The sequence below is a fragment of the Trachemys scripta genome, chromosome 2, assembly GCF_013100865.1.
Source record: "Trachemys scripta elegans isolate TJP31775 chromosome 2, CAS_Tse_1.0, whole genome shotgun sequence".
In the NCBI taxonomy this organism is placed as follows: domain Eukaryota; kingdom Metazoa; phylum Chordata; order Testudines; family Emydidae; genus Trachemys; species Trachemys scripta.
This window is the reverse complement of record NC_048299.1, coordinates 39,605,654-39,631,108: the sequence shown is the minus strand read 5'-3', so window position 1 is coordinate 39,631,108 and position 25,455 is coordinate 39,605,654. Positions and strand designations below refer to the sequence as shown.

General features: G+C 41.4%; 1 protein-coding gene across 3 annotated transcripts in view; it reads left to right on the top strand.

The window, feature by feature from the left end:
• Positions 1 to 25,455, top strand: part of PTER (phosphotriesterase related) — a 32,459-nt gene that overhangs the window by 5,323 nt on the left and 1,681 nt on the right. For 2 of the 3 annotated variants that reach the window (XM_034760356.1, XM_034760357.1), the window contains exons 2-4: positions 18,214 to 18,695; positions 20,938 to 21,203; positions 24,865 to 25,005. In XM_034760356.1, coding sequence (XP_034616247.1) covers positions 18,264 to 18,695; positions 20,938 to 21,203; positions 24,865 to 25,005 — 839 coding nt within the window. In that variant the 5' untranslated portion in view covers positions 18,214 to 18,263. Of the gene's footprint in view, positions 1 to 14,643; positions 14,665 to 18,213; positions 18,696 to 20,937; positions 21,204 to 24,864; positions 25,006 to 25,455 lie in introns of those variants that run through there. The other variant, XM_034760358.1, reaches the window with a different exon arrangement.

The following is a 25,455-nucleotide window of genomic DNA, read 5'->3' as shown; positions in this document are numbered from 1 at the left end:
TGAAGTTGCGTAACTTAGATCGATCCTCCCTGTAGTGTAGACTAGCCCATAGGGTGGCATTTCTCAGCCAATTTCTCTGGAGAAAGTGGACCAAAGAACCAAGCTGTTTCCTGGACTCAGCCCTGCTAAGGACTTATAAGGAACTGTGACTTCCTACTTCTGCTTTTTCAGAATTGATCCCTTATATGGAAGTATAAGGAGAGGGTCCTTTCAATTTCCCCAGCTGTTTCTGTTCTCTTCTGACTATCTCTGCAGTGACTCAGGGGTTCTCAGGACAAATTTTTTGGTGGCCTCAGAGTGCGGCCACCAACTCTTGCTGGTGGCCGCTCTCACACTTCTTCCTACAATACTTAATTAGCTTTAGGAAAAACTAATAAATATGTACATATACGTGTCCAAATTATTGTAATTTATTTATTGCTAGCTAATAAGTCTGTTGTGAAAAGTAATATTAACAAGCATACAAGTATTGCTTTTCATAGCAGATCTACTCAGCCCTGTCAAGCCTGGGGACAAATTAAGCCGTGGATGGGGGATCGAGGGAGGCAGCGGGAGCCAAGGGCAATGGGGGTGGGTGCGGGGCTGGAGCCCAAAACCCTGTGGCCAGAGTCTGCTGCCTTGCTGCTGCACTACCTCAGGGCTGAAGTCCAAAGCCTGAACCCCACCGCCTCTGGGAACTTGGGAAACTCACCGGTTGCCTGGTTCTCGAGTATTGTGCCCCAGGTGTCTCCACAGGGGGAGCAGGGCCCAACCACTGCTGGTGGCCTCAGCAATCAACACCAAGGCAGTGCATCCAGGAGCAACAGGGAGGGGCTGCTACTTTGCCCCTCCCTTCCACCCCCCATAACATCCCAGGAGGCTTTGGCCGCAAGCGGTGGCCGCATTTGAGAAAAGCTGGACTAGAGACAGCTGAGGCAGTATTCTAAAATGAAAGGCAGTTAACGTTTTCTTGCCATGGTCTGTATACCCTATGACAGATGGGAAGCTGAAAACTCTCCACTATCAATTAAAACTCTGGTGTGGATCTTGACAGCTGTAATCTTCCCTTACTGAAAGAGGTGGCTACATGTTATTCAGGTAGGCCTGAAGAGCAAGAGGTTCTAAAGAACCTTGGTCGGTCACAGAAAATTAACACTGCCTAGGACACAGAGGTTGTGCTACTGTACTCTTGGAAAAATACTTGCCTGTGTCATGAGATGCTCAATTCTTAACTTACCTTCCTCCCGCCCCCCATTTTCTTCCTGTCTCAAAGTTTTGGCCACCACAGTTCTTCTGTACTGCTTTCCTTTTCCATCCTGGAGTTCGGGTGTCCAAGCAAAGTGCAGTAACATCCGGTGATATGAAACTAAGGAGTAATAGTAAGTTTCCTTGGCCAGTTCTTGCATGAATACTGATGGATCAGGGATTCGACAATAACTGGAAAGAGGCCTGAAGACATGGGAAAGCAGGTGGCAGCCTGATCAGGCCAGCCTCTTGTTGTTTAGAAGCAGTGGTATTATTAGTTGTTGTTATTAGTACTATTTATACTCCTGGTGCACCAATCAAAGTTACAGAACCAGTACCAGGGCATTGTACAAGCATGGGAAGGTAGATGTAATCCTTTCCCAGAAAAAGCTTAAAACCTAAGGCCCAGATCTGGCAAACTGTTCCATGTTGGTGAACCTCTGCACCTGTGTGGATCCCTATTGACAGCAGTGGAGCTATGCACAGACACAGGGCCTTCTCATGTGAAACAGCTTACAGGAATAGGGTATAAGAAAGTGAATAATCATAGAATGGTAGGACTGGAAGGGATCTTGAGAGGTCATCTAGTCCAGTCCCCTGCACTCATGGCAGGACAAAGGATTAGCTAGACCATCCCTGACAGGCATTTCTCTAATCTGCTCTTAAAAATCCCCAATAATGGAGATTCCACAACCTCCCTAGGCAATTTATTCCAGTGCTTAACTGCCCTGATAGTTAGGAAATTTTTCCTAATGTTCAACCTAAACTGCCGTTGCTGCAACTTAAGCCCATTGCTTCTTGTCCTAGCCTCAAAGGTTAAGGAGAACAATTTTTCTCCCTCCTCCTTTTAACAGCCTTTGATGTACTTGAAAATTGTTATCATGTCCCCTCTCAGTCTTCTCTTCTCCAGACTAAACAAATCCAATTTTTTCAATCTTCCCTCGTAGGTCATGTTTTCTAGACCTTTAATAATTTTTGTTGTTCTTCTCTGGACTTTCTCCAGTTTGCCCACATCTTTCCTGAAATGTGGCACTCAGAACTGGACACAGTACTCCAGTTGAGGCCTAATCAGCGCAGAGTAGAGCAGAAAAATTACTTCTCATGTCTTGCTTACAATACTCCTGATAATATATCCCTGAATGATGTTTGCTTTTTTTGCAGCAGTGTTACATTGTTGACTCATATTTGGCTTGTGATTCACTATGGCCTCCAGATCCCTTTCCGCAGTACTCACTCCTAGGCAGTCATTTCCCATTTTGTATGTGTGCAGCTGATTGTTCCTTCCTAAGTGGAATATTTTGCATTTTTCATTATTGAATTTCTTCCTATTTACTTCAGACCATTTCTCCAGTTTGTCCAGGTCATTTTGAATTTTAATCCTATCTTCTAGGCGCTTGCAACCCCTCCCAGCTTGGTATCGTCCACAAACTTTATAAGTGTACTTTCTATGCCAGTATCTACATCACTGATGAAGATATTGAACAGAACTGGACCCAGAACGGATCCTTGTGGGACCCCACTTGACTGAACCACTGTTAACAACTCTCTGAGAACGGTTTTCCATCCAGTTATGCACCCACCCTATAATAGCTCTATCTAGGTAATATTTCCCTAGTTTCTTTATGAGAAGCAGGGGCAGATTAATAAATTTGCCGCCCCTAGGCCGTCAAAAAATTGCCACCCCTCCCTCCCTCCCGCCAGCTCACCTCCGCTCCCTCGCAGCAAGCCGGAGAGGGAGGGGGGAGAAGGGGAGTTGTGGCAAGCTCGGGGGATGGCGGCAGTGGAGCAGGGGTGAGCTGGGGCAGGAAGTGGTTCCCTGCCCCCCCAAGAGTTACTCCCCGTGCCCGCCGGCCCCAGCTCACCTCCACTATCCCCCGAACGCGCCGCTACTCGCTTCTCCCCATTACATGTTTTGAAGATCGAGAAACCCTGAAAATATTAGAGCCATGACCTGTGAAATGGATCTATGCCCCTTTGGCTGGTAAAAGGCTGTGAAGACCAACTACACCAACCATTAACTGTCCCATCTCCAACCTCCCATTCATGGACAAAGTAACTGAGAAAATAGTAATCATCAAGCTCCAGTGTCAGCCAACATTCCAGATGCCTGTTACCAAGGTTTCGGATCAAGGTACAACATAGTGGCGCTAAAAGACAACCTTCTTATGGCTGTGAACACAGGCTACTGAACCTATCTGCAGCCTTTGACAAAGTGTACCCTAAGGTATTATTAACATGCCTACATGATGTAGCAGTTGTAGATGGCCCAACACAATATTGGCTCCAATCTTTCCTCTCCAGCAGAACTCAGGGAGTGGTGGTGGATAACTGCTCCTTCTCTCCAAAAGGATCCATAGTATTCCTTCTTCTCTTTAGTACCTATATGAGACTGAGGGAGAGCTAGCAAGATGCCCTTGGCCCAGCTGCCAGTGGAATGCTGATGATACTCAGCTATATATCCTGTTCTAAGCTGATGCAACCACTGCCACTACTGACGTGTCAGAAGGTCTAGAAGAAATCAACTTTTGGATGAAGAATGGTTGGCTGAAGATGAACCCAGGCAAGACTGAAGCAATGCTGGTCAGAAAGGGGAAACACTCAGAAGAACTAGTCGAGACGTAGCCTTCATCTTCCAGTGAAAGCATACATCCTGTGGGCATGGTTGCTAGAGGGGCCACACGGAATGCTCAGTCAGGGCAAACTATAAAGAATGAGGCAGACATACCCCAAAACTGGTGGTTATTCTAATAAGTAGATTCACCGAGTCAGCAACTAAGCAGCTTCTGCGATATCTTACAAAATACCCAGAAGCCAAAAATACAGCTCCCTTAAAGCAATCCAGCCCTGGGCTTCCACCCAGAAGCCAAGTTAAATATGATGAGGATTTCTGAAAATCTTGTTCACCACATATAAAGTTCTACTAATCCCAAGAAAGGGAAGGAATTAGAAAGGAGCATAAATGCTGCCAAATTAAGTGCAAGAATGTAATAAGAAAAGCCAAAGAGGAGTTTGAAGAACGGCTAGCCAAAAACTCCAAAGGTAATAACAAAATGTTTTTTAAGTATATCAGAAGCAGGAAGCCTGCTAAACAACCAGTGGGGCCCTTGATGATCAAGATACAAAAGGAGCGCTTAAAGACGATAAAGTCATTGTGGAGAAACTAAATGGATTCTTTGCTTCAGTCTTCACGGCTGAGGATGTTAGGGAGATTCCCAAACCTGAGCCGGCTTTTGTAGGTGACAAATCTGAGGAACTGTCACAGTTTGAAGTGTCACTAGAGGAGGTTTTGGAATTAATTGATAAACTTAACATTAACAAGTCACCGGGACCAGATGGCATTCACCCAAGAGTTCTGAAAGAACTCAAATGTGAAGTTGCGGAACTATTAACTAAGGTTTGTAACCTGTCCTTTAAATCGGCTTCTGTGCCCAATGACTGGAAGTTAACTAATGTAACGCCAATATTTAAAAAGGGCTCTAGAGGTGATCCCGGCAATTACAGACCGGTAAGTCTAACATCAGTACCGGGCAAATTAGTCGAAACAATAATTAAGAATAAAATTGTCAGACACATAGAAAAACATAAACTGTTGAGCAATAGTCAACATGATTTCTGTAAAGGGAAATCATGTCTTACTAATCTATTAGAGTCCTTTGAAGGGGTCAACAAACATGTGGACAAGGGGGATCCAGTGGACATAGTGTACTTAGATTTCCAGAAAGCCTTTGACAAGGTCCCTCACCAAAGGCTCTTAAGTAAAGTAAGTTGTCATGGGATAAAAGGGAAGGTCCTTTCATGGATTGAGAACTGGTTAAAAGACCGGGAACAAAGGGTAGGAATTAATGGTAAATTCTCAGAATGGAGAGGGGTAACTAGTGGTGTTCCCCAAGAGTCAGTCCTCGGACCAATCCCATTCAACTTATTTATGAATGATCTGGAGAAAGGGGTAAACAGTGAAGTGGCAAAGTTTGGAAATGATACTAAACTGCTCAAGATAGTTAAGACCAAAGCAGACTGTGATGAACTTCAAAAAGATCTCACAAAACTAAGTGATTGGGCAACAAAATGGCAAATGAAATTTAATGTGGATAAATGTAAAGTAATGCACATTGGAGAAAATAACCCCAACTATACATACAATATGATGGGGGCTAATTTAGCTACAACAAGTCAGGAAAAAGATCTTGGAGTCATCGTGGATAGTTCTCTGAAGATGTCCGCGCAGTGTGCAGAGGTGGTCAAAAAAGCAAACAGGATGTTAGGGATCATTAAAAAGAGGATAGAGAATAAGACTGAGAATATATTATTGTCCTTATATAAATCGATGGTACGTCCACATCTCGAATACTGCGTACAGATGTGGTCTCCTCATCTAAAAAAAGATATACTGGCACTAGAAAAGGTACAGAAAAGGGCAACTAAAATGATTAGGGGTTTGGAATGGGTCCCATATGAGGAGAGATTAAAGAGGCTAGAACTCTTCAGCTTGGAAAAGAGGAGACTAAGGGGGGAGTATGATAGAGGTATATAAAATCATGAGTGATGTGGAGAAAGTGGATAAGGAAAAGTTATTTACTTATTCCCATAATACAAGAACTAGGGGTCACCAAATGAAATTAATAGGCAGCAAGTTTAAAACAAATACAAGGAAGTTTTTCTTCACGCAGCGCACAGTCAACTTGTGGAACTCCTTACCTGAGGAGGTTGTGAAGGCTAGGACTATAACAGCGTTTAAAAGAGAACTGGATAAATTCATGGTGGTTAAGTCCATTAATGGCTTTTAGCCAGGATGGGTAAGGATTGGTGTCCCTAGCCTCTGTTTGTCAGAGGATGGAGATGGATGGCAGGAGAGAGATCACTTGATCATTGCCTGTCGGTCCACTCCCTCTGGGGTACCTGGCATTGGCCACTGTCGGTAGACAGGATACTGGACTGGGCTAGATGGACCTTTGGTCTGACCCGGTACGGCCATTCTTATGTTCTTATGTAAGAGATCGAACACATTACCCACCAGGTTTATGAGTATTTCAGATTTTACCCAAATGCACAGTTACAGCCAATTATCAGGAATCAAAATACTCAAAAACCAGTGGGAGAACACTTTAACCTGTCTGGTCATTCAGTGACAGACCTGCGGGTGGCTATATTACAACAGAAAAACTTCAAAAACAGACTCCAACGAGAGACTGCTGAGCTAGAATTGATATGCAAACTAGACACAATCAACTCCGGTTTGAATAAGGACTGGGAATGGCTGAGCCATTACAAACATTGATTCTATCTCCCCTTGTAAGTATGCTCACACTTCTTATCAAACTGTCTGTATTGGGCTAGCTTGATTATCACTTCAGAAGTTTTTTTTCTCTTAATTAATTGGCCTCTCAGAGTTGGTAAGTCAACTCCCACCTGTTTATGCTCTCTGTATGTGTGTATATATATCTCCTCAATATATGTTCCATTCTATATGCATCCGAAGAAGTGGGCTGTAGTCCACGAAAGCTTATGCTCTAATAAATTTGTTAGTCTCTAAGGTGCCACAAGTACTCCTGTTCTTCTTTTAGCCAATTCTTATTAACTAAGATTTATTAAAAAGAAAAGAAAGAGTTATGGTGGTTAAAGAGCGTTACACATACAGATATGAGTAAAGTTCTTGAGTAAAGGTCAGTTTCATAGTAGTGATGGTGAGCTGTTGATTTGTAGAAAGTTCTTCCAGAATCAATTCCATAGATCATAATCCAATAGACAACCCATGCGCAGAATCTGTTTAAATTCTTCCATGAGAAATAGTAGGGTAATCAGACTGGAGCTGGAGACCTCAGTCTTGCGACTCAAATTTTCCCTGGTAAAGTTCAAGCAGACTTGAGATGACAGGATCAGGCCCTAGAGTTCTTATATAGATCTCTGGCAGGCTACTCTAGTCTCTTGACACAGATAACACAGTGGACATTCCTTGGGTGAAGAATAGGTAATATACATGGTTGCTTTGAAGTCAATTCCTATTTCCTGTGTATATACAGGTAATTAGTTGCATTGATTAGCATAAGGCAATTTGCCATTCAAAGGTTCATAGATAGTTTACTATAAACTTCAAAGAGAAATAAAAAATGATTTTGTTACATCCAAGTTTTATCTAATTGCTAATGTTCCTTTTTGATCACTGAATCAATAGGCTATAGTAATGAAATATTATAGACAGGAACCAAAGTTTAGCATCTACATGATAATTAGACCACATTGTTAAACTCCTAACAGATATAGGTAAACATAGATAAATACAATCAGGGCTTGTCTATACTTCTGGCTAACTCAGCAGTGCTACGATCGATGCAGCGGTGTCGATTTAGTGGGTCTGGTGAAGACAAGCTAAGTCCATTAACGGCTATTAGCCAGGATGGATAAGGAATGGTGTCCCTAGCCTCTGTTTGTCACAGGGTGGTGGTGGACGGAAGGAGAGAGATCACTCGATCATTACCTGTTAGGTTCACTCCCTCTGGGGCACCTGGCATTGGCCACTGTCGGTAGACGGGATACTGGGCTGGATGGACCTTTGGTCTGATCCAGTACGGCCATTCTTATGTTCTTATGATGGCAGAGCACTCTCCTGTGGCCATCTGTACTCACCCTCCGCCTCTAACAGAGGTGAAGTTGGTGGGAGAGCCATCTGTACTCACCCTCCGCCTCTAACAGAGGTGAAGTTGGTGGTGTAGACATTGCTGTAAATCGACTAAATTACATCAACTTCAGTTACATAACTTACTTAACTGAAGTTGCATAACTTAGGTGGACTTACAGCTTTAGTGTAGACCAGCCCTTAGTATTTACCTCTAACTCTCTAACAATACAGAACTCTTGTCCATTTAACATGGCTTTGATAATTATCTGCAAGGAATGGTCCTGTTTACCATTTCAGTACTTTCCTAATATGTTCTTAAAGGTTGATCTTTAGGCCACTTTAGCCTGCTGGTTGCCTAACCCTCTCTAGCTCAGTGTCACACATCCCTATTCATCAAAGTGGTGTGATGTCTTTGGATCCTGCTGAACTCTGCATTAAGCTTGCATGACCAGTTAGCATCAGGTCCCCATTTTCAAAGCAATAAATGGATCAAGTTCTAGATACATTAAAGACTGAATTTTAATCTGTGAACCACAGTGACAGCTATGTTCTTCTGGGACACAAAGCCCAGGATGAGGCATGTGAGAGCTGGGGCCAAAGCATTGTTGGCGAAGGGGATCTGGCTAAGGAACAAACTTCCTGAAGAGAACAGGCAAATCCAGAGTTTATCCTTAGGAACTGCTGCAAAAACTTCCTCTTTGAGAAAGCCTTTCAACCATAAAAATGACACAATACTGACACCCTCTTCAACCCAATAAACCTTTACTAACCAGAGGGGAAAAAATAAGGAACGGGGAGAATTATTAAAATGTATATTAAAAAAATCAAAAATACAAACCCTACCCCAAGCAGATTTGTTACCCTGAAAAGGGAAAAGTACCAAAGACTCCATGAAGTTTGCTAGGGACTTCACTGTTGCTATTGATTTTACGTGGAAGGCACTCAGATACTACAGTGCTGGGCAGCAGTATAAAACTCTAAGATAGATATTGGGATGTGTGATAACTTCAGTAATTTTCTTAATGTTCTAAGATTACTCTGCTGTACTGAGCCAAATATTTAGGGGTGACTAAATGATATCAGATACATACTCCTAGCTACAAGAGAATCATTGATTTTGCTAGACTCTGCAGTAATGCAAACAATAGCATGCTTCTCTGTGCTGTTACATTTTATTTGTATAGTTTCCTACAGCAAGGGTGGGCTGCATAATTTGTTTATATACACACATACGATATTTTTAAAAGTGCCAGTAACACAGTGAGAACAAATAGTATTACAAAACTGCTGCTTGATGTTAGCGCTAACTAGTATGCATGTCTCTTAAATTCTTCCAGAAATCTACTAGGTTAATTTATTATTCATGTATGAAATGTTTCTATATATTTAGGCTTCTCCCTGTTCCACTGAAATCATTAGGTGCAGGATTGGACCTTTAAAGCATTTGCCTCTATTTGTACATAAATACGTAACCTGTGTTACGTCACATTTCTTGTGTTCGTATGATTATGTAAGGAAAGATTCTATTATAATGCTCATGGTGGAACAAGGCAACCCTTATTTCCAAACAGAAAGTGAATTGATCTTTTTTAAAATGTAACAAATAGCTACTGAGCCATACCTATTAGATTTCATACATTTTCTGTCACAGCAATCTGGATTTAGTGTTGTTATAATCTCACATTGTAATGTAATGACAATAAAATGATTTCCGTGCGAGTCTAGAGAGACTCTGTGTAAGTACTGTTAAAATGTGCTTACTAAGTCAAAACGATTGCAGACATGTGGAGACTATGTTTATGTAATTATTATGTTTTAGCAATATGAGATTACCACAGGAAACAACCAATTCCAGCCTAGGGAGACTTCTCATTACAAGACTATTATAACGACACAATGACAGCAGTGCAAGTTCCAGATGGGAAACCAACAAAGGTCCAAATCCTGCCATTGGTATTCAGGCAAAATGTCTGTTGAACTCAGTGGAGGCTTTGCCTGGGTAAGGACTGCAGGACTTATTCCTGGTCTTTTTACCAGTGAGTCCCATAGCACTCAGTCATACCTCTAGGGACAGTAACTACTGCACTAGTGTTTAGTAGCAGATTAAACACGAGGATGATACTTTGTGCACTGTACAGTGCTCTGTAAAGGTTCACCTAGAGTTACTATAATAAACTCTAGGTAGCTGTGTCAAGATGATAATGAAAAACTGCAGTCCTTAGTTGCACGTTATATAGAGAAATAATAGTTGCTGTATCAAAATGTGTATACACTCATTTAATTTTCAGAGACCATACAGCAGCACAATAGGATTCTGGCCCATGACTAGGGCTCTTAGGTGCTACCGTAGTACAAAGAATAATTTCAAAACAATTTTTAGAAATTCCCATCATTGTTTCAATATCTCCAGACCAGAGCTTGCCTCTTCTCTCTTTCTCTCCATGGGAGTGGACATTTTACTGGTGCTTTCTGAAAGCAAGTTAGGATTCAGGAAATGCAGCCTGCCATTGGCACATGTAGGAAGTGCACATTCAAGTCGTATTATTTTAGCTGCTATACTAGTAACTATATGTATTTTTAAAAAGATTAGAGCTAACCTAATAATTTTGGCAAAGCTCTGATTCATTCATTTCCTGTGCCTGCTCCCTCAGTTTGACAAGTTGGCAGCTTTCTGCAAAATTTGATTTTAAATTATTCTTTTTCATTTTATTTAACACAACTTGTTTCTTTAGTGATTTACTCTTCTTTCTAATTAGTAGTAGTGATTAGAATGATATTATGAAGTAGTTTTCCTTCAGAAATTCAGTGCTCTCTACACTGAGGCACAAATGCTGTTTCTGGCTCTGTACTCAGCAGAACCATGCAAGCTGGGATGGGGAAGGAATCCTTTACTCCAGACTTCAGATCAGCATTTAAGTTGTTCCATGGCTGTTAGTGCAGCCTCAAAGAGGCACTTGGGAGATATTTGATTTTTAGATCTACTTCCTTCCCCAACTCCTCTTCGACACTAGGGCTCAGGGAATGGAAGTGTCTCTGTTTGTCTTCGAAGACTCCATCCATTGTAGGGGATGGGGAGCTCAGGGAGTGTCCTCTAATTTTCTTATCTAGGTTGGGAAATCCTACAATGAATTGAGTAGAGCTGACCAAAGGATGACAGTTCTGTTTTGTAGCAACTTTCAAACTTTCAAAATTTGTTTTCATTCTGCTTTGGAACAAAATCAACACATTTTGAATGTTTTGGAAAAAACGTTTGTATTGAAATGTCCATTTTCAGACCAAAATTTGAGCTTTTCAATTCAGGAAGGAGGGTTGGGGGAGATGTGGGCCTGGTGGTCAGGGCGTTGGCCTGGGATGTGGAAGACCCAAGTGCAAGTCCCTCTTCTGCTTTCATCCTATATCACTCTGAATCAGGCATAGCAAGGGTCTCCAACATCCCAGGCCAGTGCTCTAACCCCTAGACTACAGAGCGTGAGGGAATGTCTTTCTCTGCCCTGATGAAAACTTTGATGAAATGATATTTTTCTGAAAATGTTCCAACCAGCCTTAGAATTGAGTCCTCAAAAGACAGACACTTCTATTCAGAGTTGTTTCCATTCTGTTTAACATGCCAAAAAACCTGGAATATTTGTCAGAACTTGAGAAATCAATAGCTGCAGTCCCTTGAATATTCAACAGCATTTTTCTCCTTCTATCGCCCAATTCTATTCTTCACAGTATTTGTGTGTGTGTGTGTGTGTGTGTATCTCACAATGTAATATAATGTAGCTAAAATGACTTTCATTTTAGGCTAGGAAGATTATGTACATATACATTCCTTAGTAACGCCTGAGCATTGGCCAACACTTGGATCAGATTCTTCATCCTCTATTCTCATAGAGTAGTACATACTCCTGGGAGTAGACCCATTGAAATCAAGGGAGTAAGTGCTACTCATCATGAGTCAGGCTGCAGAAGAGGGTCCTTACTGTCAGTTGGAAAGGCAGATCAAGCTAGGAAAGAAAGTTACTCCTTTGCAGGGAGTGCTATGGCTTATGTACACTGTAAGCTACAGCCACCGCAGTAATTCAATCAGCTGTTGATGTCCACACTATCCTCCAGCCAGTGAAGCATGTCCTCACCAGGAGTGCTTGCACTGGCTGAAGAGGGGCATTATGGGGCACTGACAGCCACACAGGTCTCACAGTTGCAGCCCCCCTTGTCAATTTCACGCTGCTATTGTTTCCACTCAGAGCAACCACCCTCTAAGATCTCTGTGGGGAACTGGGAGCCCAGGCTCTCAGTGCCTGGCAGCCAGGCTTGGAGCAGAGAGCCTGGGCAGCATCTCGTCTGGGAGCCTGGGCAGCAGCTCACTGGGAGTCAGGGGCCTGGGGGGGGGGGGGGACAGCAGCTCACTGGGAGCCAGGATCCTGGGGGGCAGCAGAGCTCCTGGCAGGAAGAGGGGAGCCTGGGCAGCAGCCCACCTGGAGCTGGAATCTGGGGCGGAGTCCCCCATCCGCCCCAGGGTGACAGCCCAAGCTGAGTCAGGTGCAGGGAGCTGTGAAACTGACAAGATTTTAGCCAACATCTGATGTAAGTAGTGCAGTCTATACAGACACTGCGTCACCCTAACCTAACTACACCAACATAAGCCCTACGCCTCTCGTGGAGGTGCACTTACTATGTCGTAGGGCACTTACAACAGCGGGAGCAAAGCTGTAGTGTAGACACTGACATAGTGAGGCCAACATGAACTGCTGACCTAACTGTAGTGTAGGCCAAGCCCTAGAAAAGTACAGGTTGTGATTGCATTCATTTATACTTTTACTGATGTTCAGACTATGCATGACTGTGTATATAAATCTCATTGTCTTACCTAACAGAAGAAACATGTTTTCACAGAAATGAACTGTATGTATCTAAGACATGGAATTTAGTTAATTAAGCCCCCATTCAGCAAAGCACATAAGCAGAAGCTTAATTTAAAGTCTGTGAGTGGTCCCATTGACTTCATTGGGACTGCTAACAGTTTAAAGTTAAGCACATGCTCTTTGCTGAATTGTGGTCTTAATTGCTGTTTGTAGGGTTAGTTTATATATACGAATTAGCTGTGGTACCATCAGGTGTTATCAAGGCGAGTATATCATTATAGCATGCTAGAATTATGGTATTTATGAAAGTCAATACAGAAGGTAACAGGATGGTGATTAAGATCTCATCCCAATCAGAATATTAAGTTAATTATATTTTCCACAATTCTTAATTGAGGATTGTGGGTTTCTAAAGCGGTTTTAGCTAGCAATTAACTGATGTCAATGAGAGTTACTTATATCTTGCAGGAAGAGAGCCCACTGTATGATCTTGGGCAAGTCACTTAAAATGTGAATACTTCATTTAAAGTGTGAATTTGTAAAGTAATTATAGAGCCTCAGACAAAAGGTGCTATAGAAGCATGTACTTTTATTTCTTTTAGGTTTGCATATATGCAGTAATACAAAATCTTAAAAGTCAACAGATTAATCCCTGCTACAAGAAGACTCCAACATTGGAGCAGATAATTCTAGGTTTTGTCTGGCAGAAATCAGCAGACAGCACCCACAGGCTGTAAGTGGATCACACACATAAACATGGGTCTTCACAGAGGTCAGGCCAGATTATTTGAGATTAATCTAATGTATCTGTGCCAGAAAGGAATTAGCAGAAAATTCATCTTGAAAATCTACATACATATCAAAATAGCTGTCTGAAAGCAAGCAGAAAGCCTGAATCAATGAGAATGGCGTTTGCTGGGTAATATATTATAACATAAGTAAAAATAAAATAGAAAAATGTAGAAAATAACAGGAAAATACCACACGCTGTTAATTAGCAATATGTAGTTTTACCATAAGAGCTGCTTTTTCCATTATATTCAGGGTCAGGCTTATGGGTGCACAACCACCCGGGGTGCCATGGTCAAGAGGAAAGGAGAGGGGTGGGCTAGGGTGCGAGGCTGCAGAAGGGAGCTTGGGGCAATGGGGGGTGGGAGAAAGGGAAGGTAGCCCAGGGAGGCAGCGGAGCCCAGAGGGGATGGATGCGGAGGCAGCAGGGGCGATGGGGGAGGGGTTGGGGGAGGCAGCAGGGACCAGAGGCGATGGGGTGGGGGCCAGGGACAATGGGGAGGAGCCCAAGGAGGTAGCAGTTGGGGAGTGGGGATCCTGCGGGGGATGGGTGGGGGACCGGGGGGGGCAGTGGGCCCAGGGGTGCCAAAATACAAGTTCACCAAGGGCACTATTTTCCCTAAGGCCATCCCTGATTACATTATAATTACACCTCTACCCCGATATAATGCAACCCAATATAACATGAATTTGGATATAACACGGTAAAGCAGTGCTCCGGGGGGTGAGGCTACGCACTCTGGCGGATCAAAGCAAGTTTGATATAGCGCAGTGTCACCTATAACTCGGTAAGATTTTTTGGCTCCCGAGGACAGCGTTATATCGGGGTAGAGGTGTACTTGTTCAAACATATTTATAAAAGGTAGTTTCATCAGGCTAAAAAGTGCATTTTGAAAAGAGGCTGTGCAAAAAAAAATAATTTGAAAGTATGGTTTTATATGGAGTGTAAATACCACTCCATATAAAACCACTGGTTATGCTGCCAGTTTTAGGTTGAATGTGAGAGTATAGTTTTTTAGTGGGAAGAAAAAAACAGCAAGAAAAGGACTAAATATTAAAGACAATCATCTTACTCTCTTTGCCTGGACTATAGGAATGACAAGAATGACTCAGATCATTGAATCTTTTCCAAAATGGCGGGCTGGTCTACAGAACACCAACTCTAATCAAGAACATTCAGTTAATGATGAGGTCAGACAACTTGATTTTAATCACAACCAACCACAGTTACTGAAAGAGAAAGGTGTTTTGCTTCTAATGATTCACACAAGTGCCGTCCTCTTCGAAATCTTATCCCTTGTGACTTTATTTGACAAATACCAGCTCATTATCTTAATAAATTAGGAATCTGTCTTACCAAAGCGACCCTTCCTGTACTGTCGCAAATAAGTCAACACAATGACCCACCTGGAGCACTATTATTTTAATCCCATGTTATGGAAATGTCCCCAAGTAATGTTTTATATTAAGTCTACCATATACAGCACAACCACTTCTGCTGGCATTTACTCTTTAAATCCATAACAGAACAGTCCTTTCTAATTGGGATTTTCATACAGCGTCTGCTTATACACAGGACACACAAATACAGTAAATCAACCATATCTGTCTCTTAAGGTTGGCCAAGTTTCATAAATAGATTAACCACAGTCACTGAAAACTCTTTACTATACAGTGTCAGTCTCTAATCTGAGGAAGCTGGTATTTTATGCTTAGATTGGAACACTATGGGTAGCTATTGGAACTCTTTGTCGCTATGAAATGGGGTTACTGTCGTATTTTGTTTAGCCCTAAAGATCAGAGATCTAGACATTATTAACCCCTTTGATATCTAGGGCTCAATGCCCTTTTGACTTTGTTCTTCTGTCGCATTAATAGATAGAAAGTTAAACATAAAAAATCTGCTCTTAGGGCGTTACCAGTAACAGACCCATGTTTATGATATTATTCACTAAAAGGGAGATAGAAAGGGAAAGACCTCTCTCTTTAATCAATAATGTGTGCTCCAGTTAGTCCTATCCTCTGGACATCATTAAACATGTATTTTGTTTCATAACTCATGATTTTATTTGACTAAGAATTATAACTACATATCCTCAAGCCTTTGCAGCTAGCATCAGGCAGATCTAACCTGAACTGGGTAGTCAGCCTTGTTTAGTGTTAATACGGGAAGTAAACTTAAAAAGAGAGGGAGGGAGGGAGAGAGAGAGTTGCTGCTAATTCTAACCTGTAGAGATTCAGGCTACATTTTTACAGATTGGAAACCTTTGACACAGTGCAATTGTAGGTAGTAGCCTTAAAGAATATCATAATCACTGCCCATTTATTGTCTAAAGGAATAACATGACATTGTTTAATCCAAATTAGCTGAAGAAAAATAATATTGTAGGTTCAGACATATGAAAGAAATGCTAGTCTAATCCCCTCAGGTAACAATATTTTCCCAGTGAGGCTTGGGAGAAGTAGAACTGGATCTGAATTTCTGCTGTAGGAATCCCTGCTCTTCAGGAGCCAAATTCCACTCTCAGTTACACTAATGTAAATCCAGAGGAACTGCAATGGAATTATTCCACATTTAAACCAGTGTAACTGAGATCAGAATTTGATCCCAGGTTACTAAAATAGGTGGAGATTCCAAACTCTTCACACAGTAGGGCAAACAAGGTGTCCGAACATAGGTAGATTCCTGGGTTTGGAAAGGGTATATTCAATCTTGGAGGATAATATTTTTTTTAAAAAATGGAAAGTATCAGGCAAGTACTATTCAGCCTTGATGCCAAGTTTGTTCAGATGGTGGCTCAAGCTGACAAAATGTGACAGCTGCTGGGGAGCAGAGAATCCTAAATGAACATACAGTGGTTGCTATTAAAAAGGAAACATTTGTCGTAATGGGATATTGCGTTACCACAATAAGTTGTGATGTTTTCCTTTAATTGGAATGAGAATTTTTTACATTGTAAATATCTTGATATAAATTTAACTTCGAATTTAGCATTATTTCTAATGTCAACCACCATACTAGAAATGACAAACAAAGAGCAAGGCAACTAGGACACAAGCGTCAGAACTCACAAATAATGTCAGACAATGACATGACAGGGTGCTAAATATGGTAGAAATTCTACTGGGGTACTGGATGACTCAGGGGGTGAGTAATGGAAATGTCTCTTTTCTCCTCTAGCGCAACTAGTGGACTCCATCACAACTCCAAAACTCCTTCCACACGTTCGGTGCCAAAAACCCCAACTGCCTCCTCCCTAATTGACAGAACCTCCAGCTTTTCCCCTGACAACTTCTGTAATGCTGCTGCTTTTTGTCAATGTGAAAATCTGCACCACACTGAAAACTGAACATGTGTGAACAGTTTTAAATAATTGACGTTAACGAGAAAATAAACATAGTTGTGCCAATTGCATTTTTCATTTCCCTACATAATCTGATAAAATTTCCGTTCTGGAATGTATTTGGATCTGCCATTGAATTTCCAGCCTGCTGTAGAATCTAGGGGTTCTTCCGGCAAAATTCAGGTCCAGCTTTCTGCCAGTTACACAGGGCCTTGCCTAAAGTGGCTCAGAACACCAGAAAGGTTTTGGCAAATATTCGATGAAATTCACAGCCACAAAAGGGTCTGGAGGGGACATGGACTAATGAAGAAAGAGTGAAAGAACTGGGCCAAATGGAACTACAATAACTGCTATGAGGTGTAAATGCCAAAGTCAAAGAGGAATTGTTTAGGGTTCCCTTTTATCAGCTCCATTAAGTTTAAACTTATTTTCCTTGCCCTCAGGTCCCTACATATCTGTGCCCCTCCCTACGTATCTGATCTTGTTTCGTATTGGTTCTCCCCACCATCACACAGCGATTTCTTCACTTAGGCTGCGTCTACACTATGAGCTAGGGGTGTGATTTCCAGCTCGCATAGACGTACTCATGTTAGCGCTCGTTGCACTAGCACGCTAAAAACAGTAGTATAGCTGTGGTAGTACGGACAGCGGCGACACGTACTCAAAGCCCAGAGTACATACCCATTGTGTTCAAATGGGTTTGAACTCGGGGCTGCTAGCATGTGCTGTCCCTGGCCGTGCTACCGTGACTACTATTTTTAGCATGCAAACTCGGATGAGAGCTAGCACAAGTATGTCTACGTGAGCAGGGAATCACACCCCTAGCTGGTAGTGTAGACATAACGTCAGCCAGCACAACAGTGCCAGCAACGATGCTCCATTTTTCTGCCTTTCCTACTACCATCTCTTTGCTCTTTTGAGAGCCACCCCCTTTCTGAGCTAGTAGGCAAGGCTGCTATCTTTTCCTTGTTTGAAACACTCCTTACAAGTTCTATCTATCACTGTTCCTGTAGGATGTTAGTGTGCAAAGACATTTATTAATCTTTTTTTTTCCTTAGAGCATGTTTGTGATCTTTTCCCCCCACTTTCCAAACAGCTGTCCTAAATATTAACAATAAGAGTGAGCCAGGGGAGGATAACTGGGAGTAACGGTTCAAAAGGAAAATGTAGGCTGAATATCAGGGAAAATTCCCTACTAGGGAAGTCTGCTAAACTGTGGGATAGTTTCCCACAAGGGAGTAAAGGAAACTCCATCTTAAAACTAGACTGGACAAAGCGTTTAAAAATATATTGTAAGGAACAATCTGCATTGGGAGTGAAATTCCTATATTTTATATGTGCTTTATTGCTTTTTATACAACTTTTTTCATGTTTTATTTCCCTTCCTCTTTTCCAGCAAATGCTTGTTTAGAATCTGGATTCTTTCCTTTTAAAGTAAGAAGAAAAATGCTTTCCCTGTGTGGTAAAGTGCAGACCGTGTTGGGCCTTGTGGAGCCAAGTCAGCTTGGCTGCACCATGACCCATGAACACTTGACAATGAACTACAGCTGCTGTTATGTCCCGCCTTCTTCAGGCCAAGAAGCTTTGTCTGATGGGCCCATTGAGATGAAGAACTTGTTTTGGATTAAACAGAATCCCTACAGCCATAAAGAGAACCTTCTTCTGTATCAGGAAACAGATGCTGTAAAGGAAGAGCTATTACATTATAAGGCAGCAGGTGGTGGGACTATAGTGGAAAACACAACCATGGGTCTCAGCCGAGATGTAAAGACTTTAAAGAAGCTTGCTGAGGAAACCGGGGTCCACATTATTGCCGGTGCTGGGTTTTATGTGCATGCCACTCATTCTTCCGAGACACAAGCTATGTCAGTGGAGCAGGTAAGTACTAACGAGTAAATAGTAAAATACTGCCCGACTGATAATGTACAGATGACAGGAGATCAGTGACAGGTCAAGCACAACTTGATAAAAATCTAAATATACTCTTCTTGAAAACCTGTGCAAACAATGATAATTGTGTTTGTGTAAATTGTATCTGCACCCAGTATTGCCACTCTGATCTCTCAGCATTTCCATTTTCTTTTAGGGGTTTATTATGACCTAACAGTGAAAAATGACTACATGTGTACAGCATCCCGGCACAGCTGTGAAAATTTTTCCGTTTTACAAAATATTGGGATGGAAATAGTCTAATGTCCCCTCTACTTTCCTTGTCCCTATTTGCAGCTAATCCATCCCAACTAAACACCCAAAAGGTTTTTTAAAAGGAAGTAAATAAATAATTGTGGCACTGACAAGCTATTTGCAAACCATCCCTCTGTTCACTCTGCCTGTATATTATATCCTTTTTCCCTACCCTTTGTCGGACTAAGGTCTTTGGAGCAGGGACCATCTCTGTGTTTGTACATGCTTAGGACAATGGGGTCCTGAGCATGGCTGGGTTCCCTACACCTCACCATAATAAAAATCGTTTGCACTGGTGCCATTTCTCAATAGGTGGGCCAATTTGAATAGATCCATAGGGTAAAAGTTCTCTAACTGTGGTCAATGGACCAGTGGTGACTTAGAGAGCACAGTGTGTGCAGTGTTGTTGAAGCTGTGTTGGTCCCATGATTAGAGACAAGGTGGGTGAGGTAATATCTTGTATTGGACCAACTTGTGTTAGTGAGAGACAAGCTTTCAAGCTGTTCTTCAGAGTTCAGTGTAGTCTGCAGTCCATTTCATCAATGCTTAATCCAGTCCAGGATGTTGGCAGGTACCTGGTTGAATGTAGATGTCTGCAGTGACTGATCAATGAAAAATGTTCAGTGATTCCATAGAGACACTGATATGGACATTGTGGTCTATCTTTTTCTTAGGATACAGCTAAGTAAATGGAAAGTTTTGACACTAGCATTAGTTAAACAACGGAGGGATTTAGTGTCTCCAGCAATCCATGCCATGATTGCTTAAACTGGACATGATTTAGGTAAGCCCTGTGTTGGGAACATTGCAACACAAATGGTATTCTTCAGACTGCCATAAGGAATTCTAAGAACTGTATTCTGTTGCCCGTTACCCATCTTGTTAACTGCTCAGTTGTATCCATGAATTGGAAGGTTTACAATTACTGTGCAGAAGTATTGGGGCAGATGCTCAGCTAGTCTCAGTTGTCATAGCTCTATTAACTTCAGTTTACCCCAGCTGAGGATCTACCCCATTGTGTTGTGTGTCCATGTCCGGGGGAGAAAATGAGTAAGAATGAATGACAGACATGGAGTTTGTTTGTTTGCTGATGTTCTAGTTTTAAGGTACTAGCTTCTAGGTTAATACACTAAATTAGCCTTGCCAGACCTTTTTCTTTCCTTGTTTACTTAATTGTTAGTGTGCCCTGAAATCATGATTCCATATTAAACATTCAGGGCCAGATATTTAAAAGTCCTCAACCTCGGTTTTGCACACACAAGTGTGCGCCTGTTTTTGTGGGGGCAGATAATAGCCTCAAGAAGTTTAACTACCTGACCATATTTGCAGGTGTCTTCATGCCATCGTCTGTCCCTGCAGAATTACAGGCTGCTTTAAAAAAATTCACCCTGAAAGATTGTTGGCCAAATTTTATTCTTGGTTACAATTCAAAAGTGAGTGAAATTACTTCAGATTTACTCTGACATATTTGAGAGCAGGATTTGGCCCGATGGTTCCTCCTCAGGTCTTGACAACTAGAATCTTCTCCAAACTTTAAAAAATTTACAGTTTTGTCCCTTCTCTACTAATATGATATTTATTAACTTTCATCTTGAGGCCTTGTTTAAGCACAGACGTTGCATAGGTTTAAATCGTTACAAATATTGGGTATAGACCAGCCCTTAGTTAAGCCAGTGCAACTTTTGTGTGGACACTCTGGTATTGGTTTAAACCTGGCTTATATTGGTTTAGGTTGCACTTGGCACAAGGTACACTCATGTAAACCAAGCTTAAACCAGTGTAAGAGTGTGTACACAAAGCTGGATATATTTGTCTAAACAGATTTAAAATCACACCATTAGTTAGACCCCGTGCAACTTTGTGTGTAGACCAGAGCTGATACTTTGCAACACAAAGAGTATCAATAACAAAAGGATTTCCTTTTTATTTTTGTTAGCTTACAGACATTATCGTCAACGAGATACTCAGTGGAGCTGATGGAACCAACATCAAGTGTGGTGTTGTAGGAGAAATTGGCTGCTCATGGCCTCTGACTGAGAGTGAAAACAGAGTACTGCAGGCAACAGCACATGCTCAGTCACAGCTGGGCTGCCCCATTATAATCCATCCTGGCAGGAATAGTGATGCCCCTTTCCAGATTATTCGCATTCTGCAGGAGAGTGGGGCTGATATCTCAAAAACAGTCATGTCTCACCTTGACAGGTAACTTAATAGGCTACCCTGGTATCATATGTCTATGGTTTTCCTGGATGTGCTGTCTAGAAATAGTGGAATTTTTGGGAATTACATGGCAGCTTCAGACAGTTGGGTTTATCCAGTGATCAGATATCACTACAAGAAGCATTGCTTTGTGGTTAGTGATTTCAAGAATACAATAATGCTTATGTAGAATTCAAGAACACAATAATGCTTATGCTTATGCAATCCAAGAGGTTCTGGATCAGGCTTCTAGTCTACAAGCAATCTTGGCCAAGATTTTAAAAAGTCAGATCCTATGTTGATACATAGACACCTGAATAAGTAGCCTTGTTTTCAAAAGTGCTGGACATTCAGCAGGTCCCACTGATTTCAGTGGGAGCTCCTAGGTGTTCATCCCTTTTAAAAATCAGGTTGCTCTCCAAGGACCCGATTCAGAGCTCATTGATGCCAATGGAAAGACTTCCTTTGACTCCACTGGACTCTGGATCAGACCCCAAACCAGGTTCTTCAGACTCTGCAACCAATTTAAAGCAATACAGCTTAAAAAATCCCAGTTAGATTTTAGATAGGTCCTGTCTTATTACAGAGAGCAATATGTTAGCCCCCTTTAAAACAAAAACAGCACAACACAGACATGGTGGGGAAGAGATAGTATCCTGCTCCTTGAATTGAGAAACACAGGCCATTTGGTGCACAGCAGGTTTATGTGACCTTGTGTAACTGGCAATCATTTGGCAAATGTCCAAGTATTGATTAATGTGGCTAGCTGCTGAATAATGGAAACTATTTGTGGTCATATGACTCTCAGCAATTCAATTGTTTGTCCCCATCAAGGGTGTAATATAGACATATACATTATACCCAACTCTGTTACATTTATTGAAGATTCCTGTTGACTACATGTTCCACAACATTGCAATTCAAGTACAGATTGTTTATATATATACCAGAGCCCCAAATTATTCATGTACATTTTGGGTACATTTGATTAATTTTTAAAATAATGCTTTAGTGCTATAAAAATAAATGAAAAATCAATTATATACATCACACAATCTCTCTTCATGCATTAATATGTGATTAATCTTCTGTAGATTTATTTCTTGGACTTTCTAAAAAACATATTAACCCCCTAATCTGTGGATACAGGAGTGCTCAGCAACTTGCACAGGCAGTGCCAGGGACTTTTGTAACCACTTCGATAGAATGTAGCAAAACAAATTGTTTTTAAACATAGTGCTTGCCTCTCCTCTCACTTACACTGGTGTGAATTATACATGATTCCATTTAATTGAACAGAGTTACACTGGTGAAAAAAACAACAACAGTATAAGCAAGAGGAGAATCAGGGCCACAAAGTTCTAAGTGTGGCATCAGCTGAACAGCCATTGATACAACTCATGACATGTTCTGATATTTATTATATCCTTACATTACACACTTGGAGATGGGCCCTCACCGGAACACAGGATCTGAATGACCTCGAATTTTGAAGTACAGTTCAGCATCTACAAGTGAATTTAGCATCTTAATCCCATCTCTATACTGGAGTATCCAGATCCCCTACATTTAGAAGTTTGTATGTAGATTTAAACTTCATGCCTGTCTTCATTCAACGCATAACAGTACTATTTAGATGTCAGGAACGGACTATAATGGTTAACTCTATACTGCTAGTTACATCACGTTTTCCAGTACAGCTTTTTATTACATTCTACCTTAGGGCTCTGTAATAAAAGTGTGATACACAGGAGGGCTGGGAAGAGTCAACTTTTTATTTCCTGGCCCCTGTCACCTATCAGGGATTAAGGTTACAAAGGTGCCCTGTCATGACAGGGGTGAGCATTCACTGGTACCCATGGCTACTGTTACAGTATCCATGGTGTATATGTCATGAAGGTATGTAATGGATAATGCTTTATATGTTAATAATCATAACATATATAGTCCCCTGTGAGCCCACCACTAACAAATGTTTTTAAATAATTTTTCATGCCTGTGATATTACTCCTATGAAATTTGGCATTGCGCTGGAACTAGCTTCATTCTCTTGGCTACTGCAGCCCCTTGGACTATGCAGGGCTGGCACTGTAAGCCACTCCTTCTTCTGCACTGCACTTTGAAAGCCCATTTGGTCACAAGCTCTTATCTTGTGTAAACTGTGAAATGTATTTACAAAGAATTTGTTTTTATTAATTACAGTTGACAATGCTGAGACTCCTGCTGGTGACAGGCTTGTCTGAACAAGGGTTTTCTCTCTCTCAGCCCATCTGTTCCTCCTACTTGATTCTGCTGTTAAGTCATAATATTGAATTTGTGACATCAGTCATTTCCATAGCAACCGACTATGATGTAATTAAACTGAGAAAAATGACTTTGTGGCATCAAAAAGAAGGAGAAGCTGTAGGTGAACATTCTTATTTAAATGCAAATATCTGTGCTTATAATAAAGGAACAGAGCACATTGTTTGCAAAGTAAATTGTTGTACTTTTTGTTTTTGCTTTTTGTTAAATGTTTTCTCTACCGCCCCTCCCCCCTTCTCCCTATCCTTCCCAAAAAAGCTTCCTCTATGTGAGAAAGTTCATGTTATGGGTGTATCGGTAGATTTACATCGCATCATTCAGAGGAATTTATCACAGATGGAAGAATCTACTCTGAGGTCTTCAGAGAGGACATTTCCAAGGAGGACTTGCTTGCTGCCAGAAGTCGTTAGTTCACCAATTGTCACCCTTCCCCCTGAACTGGTGCTCCAGTGATGTGCTGTGTTTTAGTTTTGGTCTTGACTACTTCAAGATGCCATTACATTATTTTGCAAGAATAGGGATGTTAAGTTAGGGCATCTTGGTGAGATTCCAGTATGAGCCATTACACTCTGCCTACCTTATCTTTTGTCTCTGTTGGGTAGGGTTTTCAGTCCTAAACCAGTGTGTAGTGTTGTGTGTTAAACATTTGCAGCATTTTACCCCAAAGGGAAGGGGGTGGATCAGCATTCACATCACACTCCCCATCAGTACCCAGTCCTGGACGGGGAAGCCAACCAGCAGACCAAATTCAGTGATGAATCCTGGTCACGTGTTACCTGAGGCATGTTGCACATATGCGAAGAAGAAGACCCCAAAATATGTCTGCCTTTCAGTAGTGGATGAAATGAGCCCTATATGTAGTGCCTGATCTGATACCTCTTTTTTGGGCAAGTAGTCCTTATTCACATAAATAAACGTCCCTCTGGCTTTAAATAAACGTCCCTCTGAATTTTAAAAAAACAAACAGCAAAACCTTCCTTCCTCATGAGTGTGACAGGACAATTTCTGATATTAAGCATCTGTGTCTTGGTTCTTTTTTCTCATTGAAGTTAATTCTAATTGCACTTGTTATGCTACATGTTAACGTATTTTAAAAGGCATGGAATCTCCAAATGACGTGGGAAAAGACTGAATAATACGTTGGTTTATTATTATTTAACAACTTAAATTTCTCAAACAGTAGCTCAATTTCTCAGTAAACCTGATCAAATATTTTTAGTTCCTTGGCAGTAAGCTTTCCCCCAGTGATATATTTAAATGCTGTAGTCCATATAACATGGTGCCCTGGGACCATTTCCAACATGTGTTGTGATGATGACTTGTTTATGCAAGTTTACACTGTGCTTTGTATTTTCTGCAGGACTATATTTGATGAGAAGAAACTGCTGGAGTTCGCTAAACTTGGATGCTACCTAGAGTATGACCTCTTTGGTACAGAATTGCTTCATTACCACTTCCATCCCGATATTGATATGCCAAGTGACAATGAAAGAATTGCAAGGTACCTAGTGCAATGCAATGAAGTATAAACAATAACACTGCTAGCTACTGAAAATGAAAATTATTGGTATGCAGGCTTCAAATGCATCACAGAATGGTCCTGCTCACTGCTCATACCGATATGCTAAATGATGGTAGTTTACTGTTGCTGGTACTTCTATCTAGTACAATAAATATAACTCTGTCTCTTACCTAGCCAGGCCTACTTATGTTGAAATCCATGAATTTTGCCATTGACACTGATGAAGCAGGACTGCAAAACAGTGTAATAAATCCTGGCAAAGTGGATTTTCCCCACTCATCACTCCAGATGTTCACACTGTCTTGCTTCCAGAGGGATTTCTTCTCTCTAAAATGGATCTAGGAGAGTTTAATCTTTTGTGTATATTTAAGAAACAAGCCTGCTTGTTTCTTTTAAAGATGCTGAAATAGTTCATTTCATTTATAATAC